This window comes from Marmota flaviventris, chromosome 2 (genome assembly GCF_047511675.1).
Source record: "Marmota flaviventris isolate mMarFla1 chromosome 2, mMarFla1.hap1, whole genome shotgun sequence".
Taxonomy (NCBI): Eukaryota; Metazoa; Chordata; class Mammalia; order Rodentia; family Sciuridae; genus Marmota; species Marmota flaviventris.
In genome coordinates, this window is record NC_092499.1 from 142,347,684 (window position 1) to 142,369,051 (window position 21,368).

Sequence of the window (21,368 nt, forward strand, 5' to 3'; positions counted from 1 at the left end):
CACTCGCCTCCCCGCAGGAGACAAAGGCAGAGTAGAAAGAACCTGAGCGGTGATTCCCAAACCCCAAGTCTCAACATCAGTGGCCTTAAGATGTCACATAGCTTCTCTGAGCCTCCCTTCGTTTCTTGGTCAGCAGGATGGGTTTGGGTGGTACCTCACACTGTTGATTGGCAGATAAAGGAGTTTAGGGTTTGAAAGTTAACAGCCAGCCTTCTAGAATTAGTGTTACGCATTAGGGGAGGCGAGAATAGCATTTTGGTGTTTGTCTTTATCTTTTAAAGATAGGTCCAGGAGTGCTTATGAATGAAGTAATGTCTGGGATTCACTTTAAAATAACACAGGGGCAGGAGGAGAGAGTGGGAAATAGATGGAAGGTTGACCACAAGTTGATGATGGCCGTGGCTGGTGATGGGTATCTGGACCTTCATTATTTCAGTCTGTTCCTTCTACTTTTAGAGTTGAAATTTTGCATCGTTTAAAACTGTTTTAGAAAAGAGTTCTGGGGATTGGCTGCACAGCCGTGTGAATGAATGGAACACTACTGACACTACTGCCTTGCTCACTTAAAAGTAGTTAAGATGACAAATTTTATATTGTGTGGATTTTACCACAATGAAATAAATACATCCATATAAGTGTTAGAGTCAGTAATTCAAATCAGCAATATATGTGGGCCATGGGCGACAGGGAAGCAGTAATACCCGAGCAAACAAAGAGACTGGGATGCAGAAGAGGTACAGCTCTTCTGCACCCTTTTCTGGGGATTTATTAAATTCAACTGTGGGAAGGAACTGTGGTTGGGGGTGTTGGGGATGAGAGCTGAGCTTTGGTGGAGACATTCAAGTCACTGTCTTAGGGCTGCTGGCCTAGGCTGGACCTCGTGGAGTGGGGACAGAGATAGACAATTATAGAGAGAGATGGAAAAGAAAAAAACAGAGGAGTCCTGGCTCTCTCCTACTTCTCCTGTAGAAGCTGGTGTCACAGGCCTGTGCCTCCTCAGGAGTATAAGGACACAGGTGGGGTGGCCCCAAGCTTGGGGAGGTTCCCATTCTGCAGGAGAAGCAATTCAGAGAACACAAAGTCCTCTTATTTGGCTGTGCCTGAGTGCAGATTGGAAGGTATTCAGAGGACAGGGTGGAGGGATGAGTAATTTGGACTTTAAAACTGATGAAGTAGAAGTAATATTAATCCCCTTTTAGCTTTTTTAAAAATGCATGTCAGAGTCACTGGAAGCTAAGCATCACACATCTGGGAGTCATTGTCCTCTCATGTTAGGTTTTGCAAAATGAATGGTGACACCAAGAGCTCTTTCTGATGGATGATACCAGCTCAGTAGCATAGGTGACAGCTGACAGCACTGGCCACTATGACAGAGCAGCGGTTCCTTGGGCAGGCTGTGGCCTCTCTTCTGGCCCTGATTTTTCAGTTGTTAGTTCTGGGACACGTCACTTCAAGTCCTGCGCTCTCGGTGTCCCCACCTTGAAATGAAGCACTGAGCCTTCTCTGATTTACTATGATGACAGGCCATTTGTGTCTGCATTTGCAGAGTTGTTTCTGGCAGGCAAATGACACTGGATGGGTTTTAGTCATGATTTGGGGCCTGGATGCGCCAGCCTCTTGTTCCTTCTACTGAGTAACTTGCTTAGGACCTGGGAAGACTCTAAACCCAGGGTCCATTTTTTTCAATTGTCCCTAGGGGTGCAGTTAGTGGCACAAATCAGTTCTTACCTGTGAAGCTGTCTGTGGGAATCACCTGGGTAGCAAAGCACTTCTCATTTCCCCTCATGGATCCCAACAGCTTTTCAGTTAGTTAATAAGTTTCAAAGGATTTTTAGATGGTACAAAACAAAGGCCTTTTGGAAACAACGAGAAACTAGTAAGCATAACCACCCTTCGTGTTTCTTTCCTTCCCCTGAATTTTGAATCATATAAGATGATTTAACCAAACTCAACCTCTAACCATCATTCAAACCATCATTTATTCCACTTTCATTTAACATCTGTCTAGTATGCCCCTGATTTGGACTAAAATAAATAGAATATCAAGGTTAGGAATCTCGACTTCCAAATTTGGGCAATAGGACTTTTTTTTTTTTAATAAAACTGTATTTCTTTCCTGAAGCTGCTTACAACAAATGACCCCAAACTTGGTGACCTAGAGTAAGAGAAATTTATTCTCATGGTTCTAGAGATCAGATCAAAAATTAAGGTGTCAGCAGGGCTTCACTTCCTTCAAAAGCTCCAGGAGAGAATCTCGCTGTGCTATTCCTGCTTTTGGTAGATCCAGAGGTTCCTAGGCTTGTGACTGCTTCCACACTGCTGTTCTTTTCCCCCATCTCTTCTCTGTGTATGGGGACTCCTGAATGTGAGCCCACTTGGGTAATCCAGGATAACCTCATCCCAGGATCCCTAATTCCATCTGCAGAGACCCTGTCCCCAAGTAAGGGTGTGTTCCCATGTTTAGGGTTCTTGCTGTGTCTTCTTGGAAACCCTACAAGAACCTCACACAGAAGTCTACACAGCAGGGTGGAGAAGGGATAGGCTTGCCCTGCTTATATCAGAATCTGAACCTTCACATCTTCAGCTCTCTCCACCCTTCTGCCCAGTCACCCCTGCACCAAGGAGCTCAGTATGAAAACTAGAGCTTTGACAGAGCTTGGGAGACATGGAAAGTCCTAGGAAGTGGGCTAAGGCGGGTTGCAGGAGGCTTGGGCAAGACAACTTGATGTCTAGGTTTTCTCATATGTGGAAATGAGATAGTATGGTCCATCTACAGTGTTGACATGGGGTCAGAATGAGATGGAGAGTCATCAGGTCATAATGAGGCTCTTCCTCCTAGGACACTGTCATCCCATGGAAAGATGGAAGCTATCACAGGACTGCTTCTGACTTCACAGAAGACTAAGTCCAGGAACCAGCAGATGAGAAGGTTTATTCTGGCTTTCAAAGAAAATCCAGCCAGGCATGGTGGTGCAGGCCTATAATTCCAACAATCCAGGAAGCTGAGGAAAGAGGATTTCAAATTTGAGGCCAGCCTCAGCAACTGAGCAAGACCCTGTCTTTTAAAAAAAAAAAAAAAAAAATCCAGAACAAGTTCTAGAATTATAAGGTTTGTATTTTCAGCTCTTACTCTCACAGAGAAGAGGATGTTCCTCAAGCCTATTCAGTCCTAAGTGCCAGTCCATATTAAATAGATGCCAGGGGTCTCCCACACCTGCACCCAGTCCTGCCTGCTCACACCACTAATTGTTTTTTGTTTGTTTGGTTGGTTTTATTTTTATTGTTGTTGTTTTAGAACTAGGGATTGAACCCAGAGGTGCTTAACCACTGAGCCACATCTTCAACCCATTTTTTATTTTGAGACAGGGTCTCACTAAGTTGTTTAAGGCCTTGCTGAGCTACTGAGGCTGGCCTTGAACTTGCGATCCTCCTGCTGCAGCCTCATGAGTCGCTGGGATTACCAGCATGAACCAGCACAGCCGGCTCATACCACTGGTTGAAGGTGGGCCAGGCACAGTGTCAAGAGCAGCTGCAGCTGGGTTGCTATAAAGCTGAGTTGCTCGGCCTTGGCACTGGTGATGGCTAGGCTAGATAATTCCCATTGCAGGGACTATCCTGTACACTGTAGGCTGGTCAGCATCATTCCTGGCTCCTACCCACTGGATGCCAGTGGGATCCCTCACCCTGTTAAGACAAACATGTCTGCAAATGTTGCCAAATGGCCTCAGGTCATATTTGCCCTCATTGGGAACCACTGTTCTAGAGAACAGTCCTCTCAGCCAGCCTGTCAAGTGTCGGAACTAGACAGTCACCCTCCTTATGGGAAATACTTAAAGAGGCTCAGATTATTGTTTTGTTTTGTTTTTTTCTCCCAACTGTCTCATCCTTCTTCTCCACCTCCAAACAGAGCCAAAAATGATGTCCCAAGAAAACAAGGTTCACCATGTTGGTTTCAAATGTGCGAATATTTGCTCCTGTTCTGTTCTCCGATGGGCCCTGGGGACCTTCCATGGTGACTGCCCTGGTAGATGTGGCTTGGTCTGATGACCTGTTTCCCATGTGTCCTGTTGTCTTTCTAAAGGTAGACATGGCTCAGCAATTCCTCTCCCCTGTCTTCCATTCCAAGCTGAAATCCCATCTCTCAAGTTTCTCCAGAGAGAATCACTGTCTGCATAGATGGGTTTTCCAGGAAAGCCATCCTCCATCCTCTGGGCCTGAAGCACAAGCAAGTCCAGTGGCTGACGTTGATTCAGCCTGGGAATCTTGAGTGAGCAGACAGGAGGAGCAGTGGGGCAGCCAGGGAGTGGCACTGCTTCTGGTGGGCACTTGCTACGTACTGCCCGCTCCCTGTGTTAAGTGTCTGCCGCTTTGGAAAAGTACTTCACCCCTGTGCATGAGGGGCAGTCATGAGGAGTCAAGTCCTCTGTTAGCCTGAGCTGGTGAGAGGCTGGGAAATTGCTGGCAGTGTGCCCAGGTGAAAAATGTCACAGTCTTGGACTGGAGGACCATCTTGTCTGCCTTCCTGTAACCCAACGGGAAGGCCTTCCCCTCCAACTTGGCCTCCACTCGAACTCCCCCAGTGGTGAGGAGCTCGCTACCTCCTGTGACATCAAGTGCACCTGTGCCCAGTGTTCCTTGTCACCTGCTTCATTACAACCACATCCTGCACCTGCTTTGGCTTCTTGTTCCCATGGCAGAGCTTCAATCGTGCCTCTTGCTCACCCTTTTTTATGAGGCTAAATCTCCCCCATCGTTTGGCCATTGAGTGCATGACTTCTCAATCGCTCTCTACCAGGTGCCCTTCTGGCACGTAATCCAGTATGGCACAGCCGTCTCTCAATGTCATGTCCTGTGCTGACCATGAGAGAATAAAGGGGCCACTCTCTTGTACCCCAGACTCTGTCAATGCCATCCAAGTTGTATTGGAGTTTGGGATAACTGCTTCCCTGGTGGGGATGTGCACTGAGACTCCAATCAGCTGAAACTCCTCCTGCCCAGAAGATCTCATGCACCATCCCTCCCTCACCCTCTCCTCCAGCTCCTGTGGGTGATGACTGCTGGCTGCACCTCATCCTGAATTTAGGCTGTCGTACTGATCTGGAATCCTTGATCTACCTCTTCTATCTTAACCTTCCCTCTCGAATGGGTGTAATGCGTTCATTCCATATGCAGATAACACCACAGGAGAGAGCTGCCTGGCACACCAGGCCACCCAAGACCTTCATCTTTCCTGACAGAACTTCAGGCACCTGCTCTGCTCGTTCGAGGTGATTCATCCAGCTCTCACCCCAATAGCACGCAGTTCCCCTCTCCTGCGTGGTGAGCAAGTGACTTTGTCCAGCCAGCTCTTGCCTCCCAGCATCATGTGGTCATGACTTCTCTCTACTCGAATCAACCTCCCAACCTATCAGAAAACTGCAAAGGAAATGAAGTTGGTGTGGCCCGACCTTTTTCTGCTGCACCGTGTCGACATCTGACAGTGATGGCTCCCTTCTCGCAGAACATATAAATCCAGGGTTTAATAATCCATCCATGGATTTTGCCAGGCTTCACAATCATCAGTCAGTCATGTCAGCAAGCAGCCATGTCCCCCTTCATGGTAAATCAGGGTGAAATTTGCATTTCTCACGCATTTTGACTGTTTTCCACAGTTCTTCAAACAAATCCCGTGGTGTAGTGACACCACTGGAGGTGAGATTGGAAGCGGTGAGAATTAAAGCTGTTCCATGCAGCTGGTTCACCTGGCTGTCACCTCTACAGTCTTGTCTGGGTTGGGACCTTGGGACACCAGCTCTGACTTTGAACAGGAGGGATTTCTACAGCTGCAGCCCACATTCCCGGGCTTGTTGGCATCGATTCTTTCAGAAGCAGATCTAGTTTTGATGGTGGGATTTCTGCCTCATTCCAGAATTCTTGTGCTCTGTACATGGTCACTGCACTTCTGTCATTTGCCCTAACATGGGACCTCCCATTCAGAGTTCTGGGCCTGAACCCACTGCTAGACAGTGCCCCGGAGCCTTACCACTAGCCACCCACCTTGCCCACAGTGCCTGATTCTCTTTGCTCAAACCAGGTTTGGGATCCACCGGCCTCCTGAATCCCAAACAGGGATCTGGGCAGCTCCGCCCTGCAGCGTGCACTTCACAGGAGGCTTCTGGCCCTCCTGCTCATCCTAGCACACCCAGCCTGCCCAGAACCCAACACAGTGCTGGTCAGTCTGATCTTGATGTTATAAAGTAGGTGACCCCTGACTGTATAAAAAGAGCATGGGGATATGAGTTGGCAGCTTTTAGACAGATTAACCTAATTAAGTATAGATTGAAGTTGGGGAGCCTGAGGCCCGAAGTCTAGGTAATCAATCAAAGGCCTCCTTTCCCTATTAGGCATTTTGGAGAAGGTCATTTTCCTGACAAAGCGTGAGGACCTTCACCCATGACCAAAGGTGGACCAAAGTCTTTTGGATCATTATGTCCTTCTCCAGGAAGGAGAGCCATATTCAGAGGAGCAGTGACCCTCCGACCTTGAACTGGGACACTCTCACCACACCACTGAGGCAGGTGCCCCTGGGATGTGAAGGTGTCTGGCTCCCTCTGGTGACCAAATGAAATGCTTCATGATGGTGGAGCACACACTTGTGGAGTGGAGGGTGGGTCAACCTGGGCCAGAGGTGCCCCCCCACACTGTGGGTGTCAAGGGAGTCCCAAGGAGAGCCCCAGGTGATCTGAGTCCAGTTTTGTCCCCTTCCAGATATTCAGCTCTTCAGCAATGGGTGGGCTGAGCCTGGACTGGGTCTTCAGTGCCCTGTAGACACCATTCCCTGGGCCACAGCCTCCTGCTGCTGCTCCCCTTGCTGAGTGGTAGGGGGGAGGAAGTGCACGATCAGGGCTCACAGGACATGAGATTAGGTTACCCAGAATGGTAATCTGACTTTTCTGTGCCTCGGTTTCTTCATTTGTAAGCAGGAGGTGAAGACACAGGGTTGTGGTGAGGATTCGATTATAACATCCAAAGTACCTGGAATGAGGCAAGCATGTGATGAAGAGTGATTTGCTGTTGTCTTAGCCACGGCGTCAATAGGGCTGGGCCCATTTAGCAGAGGGCTTTCTGCTCTCATTGGAGAATACCTGAGCAAGTTGGGGGATAAGGGTAAGAAATAATTACCAAGAACTATGTGTTGACCGGTGGCAGCTCTGCCTGCTGGTGCTGGGCCTATCCCCAGAGCTGGCTGGTAGGGGGACCTGACTTTTGATACTAGGTCCTGCTGTCTCCCTGAGGCAAGAGCCCATCCCTTCCTCAGTGACCTCAACTGCACCAGTCACCTGTGGCCTCGGAGAGAATTCATGATGGCTTCTAAAGCACTTTAGAGTTACAGGCTATACCTGTGAAGGTAACAGGATGGTTAGAATTTAACAGGTAACTTCTCTTTGAGATGTGGCCAGCCTAGGAAGAAGGGGGAGCTGCTATCTTGAGGCCCAGAAAGTCCACCAAGGATGCTGGATTCTGACCTACTTCAGATGCAGGGGGTGCCTGCATGCAGCACCTTCTTGTGGTGGAAGGGGGCATAACATGCATCATCTGGGCACTAAGTCAGCTGGAGTCCACTAATCAGTCCACAGTCCCACAGCCATTCTCTGCATCTGATTGGTCTCCCTGCTTGCTCCTCTCCCACCACTGCTTTCATATCCTGCCTCCAGGTTTATCTTTCAAGTATTCAATTTGGGCAGGACACATCTGAGCCCAGGTGCTACCTGCTTCATGTAACAGGCCACCACAGCCTGACCACAGGATCTCCGTGCCAAGCCACAGCTCATCTACACCAGGGGCTCTTTCCCAGAGATGTCTGCCTCACATCCTGGGATCATCCACTTTTCTGCTTTTTCCCAGACTCTTCCCCTCTTCCTTGCTTGTCTTAAACCCTATCTTAGCTCTTCTTTTAACTTCTCAGTGTACATAGATCATTGGGTAAATTAATATCCCTGTGCCTCAGTTTTCTTACACCTGCAATAGGAACATATCTGCTAATAGGAATGAGGTGAGAATGGGATGGTGCATGGAAAGAGCTGGGATCCAGCCCTCAGCCCTTGAGGGGTCAGCACCATCACCAGGATCATCACCGTCCTCACTAGCAGCAAACCTGCTTTTAAACCAACTCTTGCCCTATGCTGTAAGTGGGATGTTGTTCTCGTCTGATGCTCTGCAGTTCTCCTACCACACTGAAGCTCACAGCTTTTAGGAAAAGGATTTGTCTTGTGTATAACCTTCAGCAACTGATTTCAGAGCCCGCCCCCTACTGGCTGCAGTGAATGATGCATAGATACTAAGACAATATGAGAGCTCCCAGCCAGAATTCCATCTGGCCAGTCCTAATCAGGGAGTGATGTCCATAAAGGGATGTGCTGTATATTGACTCCCGCCCTCCCCCCCCCCGACATCTGACAGTCTGGGACAGTTTAATTAACAGTCCTCGCTTACCTTATGCATCTAATGTCCTGTGCCATTTGGGCGGTACCCTAAAGTTTCCAGTACTATAGTACAGAGCTATATGTTTTCTAGGACCCTGTGACAGAGTACCTTAGGCTAGGGGACTCACACAACAGAAACTCATTTTCTCACAATTCTGCTGTCTGGAAATCTGAGATGAAGGAGTTTGCTGGGCTAGCACCTAAGACCTCGCTCCTGGGCATGCAAATGGCTGCCTTCTCCTTGTGTCCTCACACGGTCTTTCCTCTGTGGTACATGCCATTGGTATCTCTCCTTGTGTCCAATTTCTTTTTTCAAGGACACCAGTCACATTGGATTAGGACCCATCCTAAGAACTTCATTTTAACTTAACCACCTCTTTAAAGGATCTTTCTCCAAATATCGTCACATTTTGCAGCACTGGAGATCAGGGCTTCAACGTGGCTTTGGGGGAGACAGTTCAGCCCCTAATGGGAGGTAAGCAGGGCAGGTTATAGTCCCATTTTACAGATGAAGCTGCTAAGGCCTTTGGGGGGCCCTGACTGCCGGCCCTGCTGTCTCTCTAGTGCCCCCTGCTGGAGGCTGGGGTAGAGGGACAGCAGGAAGCCAGGAAAGATCCTCAGGCTGTGAAGAAGGAGCTTCCAAGAAGACCCACTGGGCTCACCACTCGTGGTCCCTTCAGGAAGGTGCATCTGTTGTTTATTTGGGTGGGTTTTCTGCCTGTAGGGCTCCTGCTTCCCCACCCTTCCTCTGCCATTAGTGTTTTCCCATTTCATCAGGTAGCACCATCTTGTCACTCCTGAGTCCCAAGTCTTCCCAGGAGCTTTGCAGCAGGGGACTGGGGATAGCATGTTCTCACTTGGCTTTGAGGAGTCAGCCACTCCAGCACTGCTCCCTAGCACCTGCTGTGTTCAAAGAAAGCATCACATCCAGATGCCCAGAGGCCAGTCAGACAGAGAGGTGTAAGGACATGCCAGTGCTAGAGGGAAAGAATAGAAGCTTCTGTTGGCTGAGCTGAGAAACCAAGATGGGCAGAATCTGCAGCTCAGACCACTTGCTGACCCACCCTGAAGAAGCCTGGAGGACTCTCTCCAAATGCGTCGTCCTCTGTAACGTAGGACTTCTGCTTCTCAGGCTGGGTTAGCAATCATTTCACAGTTCTGCAGATGAGCACAGGGTCCTTCCTTTGAGCCAGGGACTGTGCTGCACCTATGGAAGAGGGAATTTAAAAGGCTGTTCTACATTCCCTGAGACTAATAATTATGGAATGCCCAATACATGGAACTTGGCTTTTGTATCCAGGCAGAATGTAAGCAGAACTCTAGAAAAAGTCTCAGGCCCAGGGCGCTGGCAAAAAAAGGAAGTGGGAGGAAGAAGAGAGGAAATCTAGGAAGGACCCTTGAGAAGGTGGTCTTTAAGACAGACCTAGAGTGGCGAGTAGGACTCTAACTGTGCAAACAGTCCTGCAGGAGGGGATCAGCCTGAGGACCAGCATGAGCAAGTCCATGCTGCACAGCACCGAGGCCCTGCTTTTGTGCTAGGTGCTGATCTGTAGTCGTGTATGCAGAGTGGTGGTGGCCTACTGGGCTGCTTTGGCTGGCTGCACAGATTCAGGTTCTGCCATCATGCTCAGCCACCTCAAGTCTGGCCATGCTCAGTGACCAACTGCCCCTCTGCTTTGTGGGGCTGAAATCAGCGAGTGTCCACATCCTTCCTTTTCCCATGGCCCTTAGTGCATTTTACATACCAACTGCTTCTTTGCTCAGTGTCAGGAACTAAAGCTTTGTCGAGGTCAGGGGCTCATTTGCTAAGGTTTCTCAAACTAGCTGCAAATAAAATCACCTTGGAACTGTGGAAAAATCCCAGTACCCAGATAGTCTCTCAGACCAGCAAAATCAGCATCTAAAATGGCAGGACCTGGGGGTTAGTATTTACTTTGTTTCCCAGTTGATTCCAATGTGCCAATGAATTTGAGATTCGGGTATATTACCTAAGAATAAACAGGTCTGATGCCATGGGAAGGGGACCAGCTCGGTCACTGTTACAGAGCACCTGACCTTAGAAGCATTAGAATTTTGTTTCGTTTATTAACTTTGCAGTGGGGATAATTCTATTGTATGAATTATGTGCAATATCTGGCTTGTATTGTTTGTTCAACAAACGGTCGGCACTGCCTCTTTCCCTGCCCCCCACACCTCTTCCTCAGACATAAGCAAGGTCATTTACTTAATGCTGTTAGGCTGTTGGCAGTGGACGTTGGATAAGCAAGGATTGCATGTTTTGTAGGCTTCTTGCTGTTTATGGGTCATGTTTTATTCATGTGTGTATGAGGCAGAACACACCTTCTGGGGGGAGAACTTTGAGCCTGTGGATTTCAAGTCAGGGGAATATGTTTGCATAAACTGAGGGCATGCAAGGCGGGTGGGAGCTGAGAGAAGGGATGCTCTGACCTGGGATGACACTAGCAGTTGGGAAGTGGAGAGGAGGATGTTGCCCAAGCCAGAATCTCTCTTTTCTAAGCTTGTGCTGCCCTCTAGTGTGAAAGAGCCACAGCCAGCCTGAGTCTCCTCTTCCCGTATGAGGGGACCATCTAGGCTTAGCCTGGCTGCAGAAACAGACACACCTTAGAGAGACCAGCCATTCAGGCCTTTCCTCCTGGACCCATCATTCCTGAGGCACAAAGATAATTCTAGGAAGCATCTATCGTGTGCCAGCATTAGAAGCTTTGCGTATATTGCATCCATTTCTCATCGTCCCACAAGGTAGACATTCTCATTCCCAAACCAAACTGAAAAATCGGTTATCCAGAAATTGAGAAGTGAGCCAGGATGCTTACCTGGTTGGAATCAGGTCAGCTAATTCTAAAGCCCTTTCTGTTATGCTGAGACATCTATTCTAAGAACTGGGTCCTGGAGGCCTGAGGTCATGTCCACCTCCACCATGTTCATGCTGTGTATCCTTAGAGCAGCTGACTGACTGCTCTGAGCTTCTATTGTCTCATCTACAAAAAAAGCCTCATAATCCTTAGCCAGCAATCAGGAGAAGTATTGTTTGGTCTCAGATCCAGTACAGAGGATGGAGAAAGCCTTGAACGGTTGCTTTAGGATGGCAGGATGATTACCTTCCCCAGGCTTTCTGAATGCATTACTTTTATAATTAAACCAAAAGATTTAAGTAGATCACTTGCCCTCCAAAGAGGTGGAAGTATTCACCTGAGCATTCCAGCCCAGGAAGATGCTATTGGAGAGAAAAGGTCGTTTTCTTGAGATGATAGCAAGCCAATCTCAGGATCCTCTTAAGATAACCACAGCCAGACTCTGAATGTCACATGCAGAAGTCTCAGCTCTGCCCTTCCCCTGCCTTGCTCTATGACACTGCTAAGAAGTCAGGGCTGTCACCTGAGACCTCAGTGTCCTTGGGTGCCCTTCTTACCATGGAAGGACAGGATGGAAGCAGGGGTTTGGGGGCTGGGCAGTGCTTCCTGAATGCGTTGGGATTTTCCTCTGCCACTCTCTGGAGGACAGCCACAAATGCCTGGCACTTGAAGCTGTTTGCCATCAACACCTGAAATTCTATTGCAGTCAGTAATTCTAGTTTTCAGAAGGGTAGACTTTAGAAAATGTTTTAATTTTTTTCCCGGGTATTTCAATTATTAGGAGAGCTATTGGGTATTTTAAAATTATAGGTAGAAACAGACTGGAAAGGCACATCCAGTGGATACCAATGTGAGATGCCAAGGTGTCCATTTTCTTTGTAATGATGATAGCTGAGGTTTGTTGAACAGTTACTATATGCCAGGCTGTGTGGAAAGCCCTTGATATGCATTAGTCACTTAAATCTCCAAATAGTCCTGCAAGGCAGATACATTTATTATAACAGCTCATGTTTGTGGAGAGCTGGTATGTTCTAGAGATGAATGCAAAGCCCTTTCTGTATATTCACACTTATACCCAGAAACCACCCCCCAGGAGGCCTCAGCCCATTTCACAGAGGGGAACTGAGGCACAGCGAGCACTGGTACTGTCCCACACAGGGAAACTGAGGCCTGGAAACACTAGCAGTTCTATTTACAAACTGAGTAGAGACATAAGTACAGACCCTGGGCTTGCAGATGGCCACATGGCCTTTGCTTTCAAGAGTTCATGCCACAGGGTCAGACTGCACCTCTGTCCCCTGTAGGCCATTCAGGGAAACCAGACTGCATGGCATTTTGACAAAGAGAAAGACGAAGGTTTGGAGAGAAAGGTCGACATTCCCTCCACACATGCTGCGTGTCCTGCTGTATCCAGCCAGCCAGGGCATCTCCTTGGAGAGCAGGCCTCCAAGGGAGGCTGGCTGCAAGACACACAGCTGGACCAAAGGAGGGAAAGTGGGATCCACGGTGTCTTCCTTTTCTCATGTTCTTCTAATGCAGAGCAAAGCAATGGAGCATCATGGAAGCTGTTAGTGAAGTGCTTCTCTGTGCCCCAGCCACACAGGGCTGCTATGTCGGCCCTCCTGTGTTCTTCACTACAGTCTACAAAATATATCTTATTTCATCCCCCCTTCTCAGAGGCAGACAACAGCACAGAGAGGCTGAAGCACAGGCGCAGGGCTCCCAGCAGATAAGTGTTGGCTCCAGAATCTACACCCATCCCAGCCCCACTGTGCAAGGGCCTCCCTGCCATGCATGTTGATTTCCAGTTATCCTGCCATGCATTCAGGTGGCTGCCTTTGCATAGTAAAGTATGGGGTTTGACTCTGCCATTGTTCCTCAGCCTTGCTTATTTGTGATTGAGTTCTCTGGGGAGAACTGGTCAAACCAAGACCCAGAAATCATGTATCATGGGACAAGCTGCCAAGCATCTCTAAGCTTCTGTTCTTCCCTGGGTAAATTGGGGATGATGACACCCCATCCTTTGTACTGTTAGAAAGAATTGTGAGCTGACAGGTCGAAATCACACAGCCCAGTCCTCAGCATGGCACAGTGAGCCCCCAGCACATAGCCTTCTACGTGTGTGGACTTGAATCACAAGTACACAATTGTGTTTTCATGCATTAAAGATAAGTATACAGCTTAACACATTGTTGTGAAGTGCACACTCTTGTTGCCTGTAAATACATCAATCATAAAATCAACACCAGAGTGACCTTCCCTCGGCCCCCACCGACTCCTCCTTTCTCACATGTGACTCCCTCCCTGCTCTGCAGCATGACCATAGTCCCAACCTCTATAATATTCATTTGCCTGGACTTCTTTATAGTCCAACTCCCTAATTTCAGATCGCTGAAGAGTTTGCTTATGTGCCTTGAATTCTCTATAGAATTGTGCTATCTTGAATTCTCCATCATGCCAGCTGCGTCATTTTGCTCAGCAATGTATCTCTAAGATCGATCTGTGGTTCTGATGATTTGTCGTGCATAGCCATCCAGGAGATGATGTTTTCTTTGCTGTGCAGTGTTTCAGGTATAGAGAGATCCCAGTACATTTATCTGTCCTACTGTGGATGGGCAATGGGCGTCTGTGTTTTTCCTGGGGTTGGAAATCTCAACTAACTTCTGATGTTCGCTGTTCGTGGGTGTGTCTCCCAGTACACGCAGGCGCACTCTGTGTGGGGTGTTACCTGGGAGTTAGAATCAATGGCACCCTTCAATTGGTTGATCTTTGGGTTAGTTTATCTGCAGTTTTTCAATACTGCTGTTTTGCTGGCGTGTTCAGTTTACACTCCTCCAACAGTATGCAAGATACCGGGGACCCCACCTGCCCATCCATGCTTTGTGTCCTCAGAGTCCAGCCGGCGGATAGTGGGTGGTATTCCACTGGGGTTTGAATCTGCAGTTCCCTGAATTCCTTTGAGCTTTCCTTTCATATTTTATTGTCCATTAGGATTTCCTCTTATGGTTTCTGGCATTTCTTGACTGGTTTGACTTTTTCTCATTAATTGATAGTTTTTATACAGTTTAGATATGAGCCCCCTGATTTTTAGGTGTGTTATAAAAAGATATGTTGCACATTTATTTTTCCACATTCCCACATCCTTAGTGGGCTCTTCTGATGAATCTGATGAGTAAAGTTCTTAACTGTAACGCAAACCAGCTTCTCCACCTTTTCCTTTGATGGCTAGTGCTTCTTCTGTGTGAGAATCGTGAAGTCATTTTATTTTCTCATATTCTAGAAGTTTTGTTGTTTTCCTTTTTACATCTAAGTTCCCCAGTTTGCCTGGAATTCATTTTTGCTTGTGCTGTAAGGTGAAGTTTTTGTTTTTCCTTTATAATTTAAAGTTGTTAGCCAGACTCAGTGATGCACACCTGTAATCTCAGTGACTGGGAAGCTGAGGAGGGAGGGTTATAAGTTCAAGGTCAGTCTGGGCAACTAGGTGAGACCCTCAGCAACTTAGCAAGACCATGTCCCAACCAAAAAGCCTGGTGATGGTAAAGTGCCCTTGGGTTCAATCCTGATCCCCCCCAAATTCATTTGTGTGTGTATGTATGTGTAATATATATATACACATGCATATATACACACACACACATGCATACACACACACACAAAAAAAAAAAATTTCTAGTTGTCCCATCCCTTCTCCCACTGCACTGAAATGCACCCAGCTTATCATAAATCAGGTGTCAGCAAAGGTGTGGGTGATTTCTGAGCTGCATCCTCTGCTTTATCAAGACGTCCGCTGTTCTTTGTGCTGAAAGCACCCTGTCTTCATCATGATAGCTTTGGAAGCAGTCCTGACACCCAGTAGGACAAGTCTTGGCAACGGTTATTCAGAAGCATCTAGACTGGTCATGGCTCTCAGCATTTCAATAAACAATTGAGAATCAGCTTGTCACATGCCAAAAACAAGCAAAGAAATATTTTCTAGTACTTCTATACATTAACTATCATGTATCATTAATAAATTTGCATAATTCTTCCTGGACCAGTAAATTCCAGATGGATTTTTCAAATTCTTGTTGGACTAGATGCATGTGGCCTGACCCTTTGTTAGGCTCAGTAGTGAGCCCCAGGGCTGCATTGCATGTAGAAGGAGGCATGTTGCATGGGAGGGTGCACAGTCCTAACCCTAACCCCATCCAGAGAGCCCTGGGTGAGGAGTGGCAGGCAGGATCTGTGTCCAGCTCTGCGTCTGTCCTCAGGGTGCACAGGGATATCCCGTCATCAAAGAAAGTCACTCCCTCCTCGCTCTCCATGGCTGCTGTAACTGGTGCTCTTGTTCCCAAATCCTGTGGATAGTTAGGGTGTCCACTGTGTGTCAGCAGAACTAAGAATATAAATAATTAAGGAGCCACCTCCATGTTGGGTAGCCTAACTCCCCAGGGTCTCTGGGACTGTGCCCCAGTCAACACCATGTCTTAGAAGTGACCCACTCACATACAAAAAAAAAAAAAAAGTTCCTTAGTCAGATAACAGAAGAGCTTCCTGTAGCACCCTGTTCGTGCATGTTCACAGCTATGAGACCAAGGCGTTTAGCCTTTAGCCCAGCACCTCCCCAAGTTGCCCACTGATTGTATTAGTTTCCTATTGCTGCTATTAATAAATTACTAAAAACGGTGACTTAACACAGATTTATCTTACGCTTCTGGAGGTCAGAAGTCAGCACGGGGTCTCACTAAAACTAAAATCAAGGTAATTTGGCAGGGCTGAGGTCGCTTCTGGAGGGCAAATCCATTTTCTTGCCTTTTCCCAGCCTTTAGAGGCTGCTTGTGTGCTTGGCCCCTGAGCTCCCGCCACTTCATGGCAGCGTGACTCGTCCAGTCTTTTTCATGAGGCCATCTCTCTGGTTCTGTCGCCACAGTTCCAGCTGACTCCTCTGCCTCCCTCTTCCACATTTAAAGGACCCTTGTGATTATGTTGGGGATGATCCAGTATAATCTCTTTAAGGTTACCTGATTAGAAACTTTAATTCCATCTGCAACCTTAATTCCCTTTAGTCATTTAAGACCACAGTCCCAGTTTCCAGGGATGTGGCTATGGGCATCTTTGAGGCCATCATTCTGCCTACCAGCAGAGGCTGAGTCAACTGTGAGTGTACTCCCCGCGCTTCAAGGCACACCTGGCCCAGCAGCACCTTGTAGGGCTAGGTGGGGGCAGAGCATCTCTCTATGCTCCAGTTCTTGTCCTAAGCTGCTCCTGGCAGCATTCCAAAAGCCGGTTTGATTCTCTTCATCCTGCAGAATGCAAACCCCATAAGGGCAGGGATTTTGTCTGTTCCATTCACTGCCATATCACACTACCTGGCATGCACTATGTGTTTGACACATATTTTTTGATCCACTAACAGTGGTTGGTAGTCTCTCCAGTAAAACAGCAAATTTCTTGAGGACAGGATCTCCTTGGCCAGTTCATCTCTTCTTCCCCAGGGCTTCAAAGCAGCTGGTGCTCAATCTAAAGACTGTCTAGCATGAGAGGAGGCAAGCTCACCAGCAGGGTGCCATTTCCTGCAGGAATTTCTCACAGTCCCTACTTGGGCTAATCTGGCACATCCAGAAACCCCTTCAACCTCTGAGCACAGGTTGAGATAATCAGCTTCTCAGGAAAATTTGCACCTGTGGTTCCCAAACTTCCCCATTCACTTTGACAGTGTCTCAACTGTATTTCTCAGTGAATCTACATGAATTAGTTGATGGTCTTATTTATTAAGCAGTTAGGCTCAAACTAGATATTATGTCCTAACAACATAGTAGCTATTTGAAAAAATAATACACATATACATTAAATAAAACTATTTTTATCTTTAACCTTAATCTCTTACAGGGGCTGGAAATAACATAGCTTCTCAAACCTTGGAATCAGATTAGATTTGCCATCCTCATTTCCTGTTCCAACTGATTTACATAAGTACTTTTTCTCAGAAGACTCAGTTTTTGCAGAAAACTCAGTCTGTAAAGATCAGATGTCATCTAAAGGAATATGTGTGAGCCACTGTTGAAATCACCAGCTACCTTGGAGGAGGAGTTCCATGAGTAGTGTGTGACTGCCGGGTTAGCTTTCCATTATGCTTGGCCAGCAGTGTCCAAGCAGAGAGTAGACACAGGCCACTCAGTCTATGTGTGTCCTGGGGAAACTGACCTCTGCTGCTTCCCAGTAGGCATCTTCTCCTGGCCTGGCCTGTTCTCAGCTGTAGCTCATCTTCCTGATGATGGCCTCAGGAGGTGAGACACAGAGGTGACATGAGCTCTGGAAGGAGGGGGACCAGGGACCTGGGTGCACACTGGCCTTCATTGTAGGAAGAGAGACAGGTGTCATCTGTCTGTGACATGAGCTCTGGAAAGAGGGGTTCCATGGACCTGGGTGCACACTGTAGGAAGAGAGACACGTATCATCTGTCTAATGGGCACTTCTGTGGTTCTTGCTGTGTGCTGTGTACCAGGCACTATTCTAAGTGCTTTGTAAATAGTAGGTCATTCAATCCTGACCATAGCCCCATGAAGCTGCTCTCATATTACCCTCATTTTACAGATGAGGAAACGGGAGTACAAGGAGTACCTTGTCCAAGGTTCACAAACCTAGGACATGGTGGAGCTGGGATTTGGACCCAGGCTGTCCCTGCCCTTACCTACACTCTTCCCTCAGGAAACCTGGCTTCAGAAGCATCCCTCCCCTTTTGGCTGTGTGCTGCAGCTTTGGATGTGTGCTGCCCACAAGGCATGGGATTTCTGGGATCCCATTCCTTCTTCTGTGAAGGTAGCACAGTAAATTCACCCTTGGGTCATTGAAAGGATTAGAGGAGACTCTGTGTAAAATGCTTTCCATTACACAGGGTAAAAGAAAGAAAGGTGTCTTCACATTTCTCAGGCAGCCTATCCCTCGCTGGCTCTCTTCCACAGCGCCCCTCTGCTGGATGTAAAGGAGCCTGGAGGACAGCAGGGGGCAGCACAGGGCTGCAGAAGAGCATTTTCTCCTGGGCCCGAAGCACTAGCTATTCACACAGGGATCCTGGATCTTAGTGCCTGAGATAATCTGTTTCTCATCCGTTTAGGCAGAACATTTGAGGTGGTTTTGCTAAATGAGTAAGAACAAAATCACAGATTGACAGAATTAATTCAGTGGAGAGCCACAGACGCAAATTCAGAAGTAGATCTGTGAGATCATGGTCAGCCTCACACCTCAGGAACCAACTCTCCCTGAAGACACAGGGCTGTGCCCTCTGCAGCTGCACTATCTGAGGTGCTGCCCTGGGATATTGGTGAAGTGGAAACGGTGCCTCCTGGTGATGTCTCCTGAGGAAGGGCCACTTAGAAAGTGGCCCCCAGAGAGTCCAGCTGAATCTCTGGAAATGGTCTTCTCAACACAAAAAAAGAAAAAAAAAATTGTGCCCTACCTTTTTCAACTCCAAGTTGTATGGAAACCTAGCCCTCTTCCAGAGGAGCTGGAGCAACTGCAACTCTTGGCTGGTGCCCTATGCTCCTTACTCACCCATCTGCATCTGCAGGCCACTGTCCACCTGAGCTGCCAGAGATTTTGCAGGCCCACTGGGCCCTGCAGGACTCCTGTGGGCAGCCAGGATCAGCAGCTCAAGAGAAGGCCAGGACCTGGGGGACAGTCAGTATTCAGGAAATATCTATCAAAAAGGAAGCTGAGTTAAACAGATACAACTTGTGGGTTTTTGTTTGGAATCAGTACTTTTTCTAGGATCATTCAAAAGTTTTGTACAAAATTCCAGGTACTAGATCCATCAGATAATTCTACATGGACCACAGCCAGCCATCTTCTCAAATCCTGTAGACAAATGAGCTCAGAACAACTGTAACTACCAAGAAGACAGTGACACACAAATGGGATGGGGTGGGGCTTGCAAAATCAAAATTAGTAAAATGCCTAATTAGTTCTTCTCAAAGCATGTCGTTGTGTGAATTTTGTTATTTGCTAAATTTAGTGAACATAAACATTTCATTACATTTGAAAATAATTTGTGGCTTACATTTTTTTCTCACTTTGCAAGAATTCTTGAGTTTGCACAATGAGTGCTGAGGAATCTTAGCAAACCGTGAATTCCATGAATTATCTAAAGCCACATAAACACAGAAATCAAAATTATAAAAGTCCTTCGAAGTTGTTGATGGCAGGAAAACTATTAATGATAGATGTGGATCTTTTTTTTTCATGTGTTTGATTGATGGGTGAAGTCCCCCAAAGGAACGTGTGCTATGGCCTACAAATATCTGTGTCAAAGCAATCTATCAAAATAATATAAAATCCTGGCATAATATGCAGGACTTTAATGGATTTTCTGAAAATGAGAAATCCTGGATCTTCCCCTCTCAGATGTTTAGACTCATTCCTGTAAGATCATTTGTAATAATCAGACATCTCATCTGATCAACATAAAATGATCTCCTTGACCTTTGATGATTTGCTTATTAAATGGCTTCTGATTTTAATCTAACCTTTTGTCTTCTTTCAGGAATCCTGTTCACAATGTTGGTATTTGGACCTGCCTGTGGATTTATTCTGGGCTCTTTCTGTACCAAAATCTACGTGGATGCAGTCTTCATTGACACAAGTAAGGAGCAGACCTTGATTTCTAACCACCACTTGTGAGCATTTCCTTCCTCGTAAAGGAGTCTTCAGCCTCTAGGCTTCTAAAACCTTCCTACTAAGCTATAGGCCTGTATTAGTCAGCCTTCTGGTACTGTGACAAACACCTGAGGTAATCAACCTGAAAACAGGAAACGTGTACTTTGGCTCATGGTTTCAGGGGTTCTGATCTGTGGTCAGTTGACTCATTGCTTTTGAGCAGCACATCATGGTGAGAGCAGAGCCGTTCACCTCGTGGCAGCCAGGAAGTGAAGGTAGAGAGAAAGAGATCAAGATCCCAATATCCCCTACTGGGACACATGACTTAGCTTCCTTCCATCAGGCCCCAATGGTAAAGGTTCCACCACCTTCCACAGTGCCACGGGCTGGCTTTTATTCTTCAGATCTGTATTTTATTTTCCTCATCTGTAAATTAAGCAATTCAATAATCACATCTGTCTCAGAACTCTTTTTAAGAATTAAGTGAGAGGGTATATGTGGAAGGAAATGCCTGGCATTTACTCATTGCAAGTTGGCCCATTAACTGTATGAAAGCCTTCCTTGCTGAACTGAAAATTGTAGCACCTGTTCTGGAAATGGGAAGTTCAAGTTGCCTTTGGGATCAGTGAGACAGATGACTTAAAAATCCTTTCTATAAAATCACTGTTGTGATGGGCTTTGTCAGGAAACACCCCACTCGAAACCATCTTAAGTGAAACCTATTGTGTTCTTAACCAGAAGAACAAATGTGTTTCTTACTTTGCTCTCTGATCCTGTGTGATTGAACAGTGTGCTAGTCAGGGTGGGCTTAGGTGATGCTGTGGTCACAAGTAATTCCCAAATCTAAGTGATTTTTATCCATCCAGAATTTATCTGGGTCACACTCCCTGTCCAACATAGGTTGTGGGTGTTACAGAGTATGGGACTTGTTTCATTCAACAGAAGCTTCATCCTGACCCCCAACTTATACAGTTGCCATGGCAGGAAGCCAGTCTGTGACATACTACACAAGGGCTCTTGAAACTTGTGTTCAGAAATGACACATATTATTTTTATTCATTTGCTGTGTGAAAAAAATGACCTCAAATTTAGTGACTTAGGCATTTTTTATCTCTCATTTTTTTTTCTGTGGATCTAGAGTACAAGAGCAGCATAGGTAGATGGTTCTGGCTCTAAGTTATTCAGGTTACAATCAAGGCGTTGGCCCAGTCAGCAGTCATCTCAAGTCCGAGTGGAGAAAGGATCCACTTCCAATTTCATGCCTTTGGTGTTGGTAACTTTAGAAGGTCCATTTCCAGGCTGACAGCCCTGGACCTCTACAGGGGTACTTCACCAGGAGCAAATACCTAAAGAGAGGATGTAAGAGACAGCACCTAAGATGAGGAGCCACAGTCTTTTTATA

At 46.9% G+C, this 21,368-nt stretch overlaps 1 protein-coding gene across 2 annotated transcripts in view; it reads left to right on the forward strand.

Moving 5' to 3' along the window:
* The window catches only part of Slco3a1 (solute carrier organic anion transporter family member 3A1), a 299,077-nt gene that overhangs the window by 206,284 nt on the left and 71,425 nt on the right, over positions 1-21,368 (forward strand). For both annotated transcript variants that reach the window (XM_071608652.1, XM_071608651.1), the window contains exon 3: positions 19,854-19,952. In XM_071608652.1, coding sequence (XP_071464753.1) covers positions 19,854-19,952 — 99 coding nt within the window. The remainder of the gene's footprint in view (positions 1-19,853; positions 19,953-21,368) is intronic.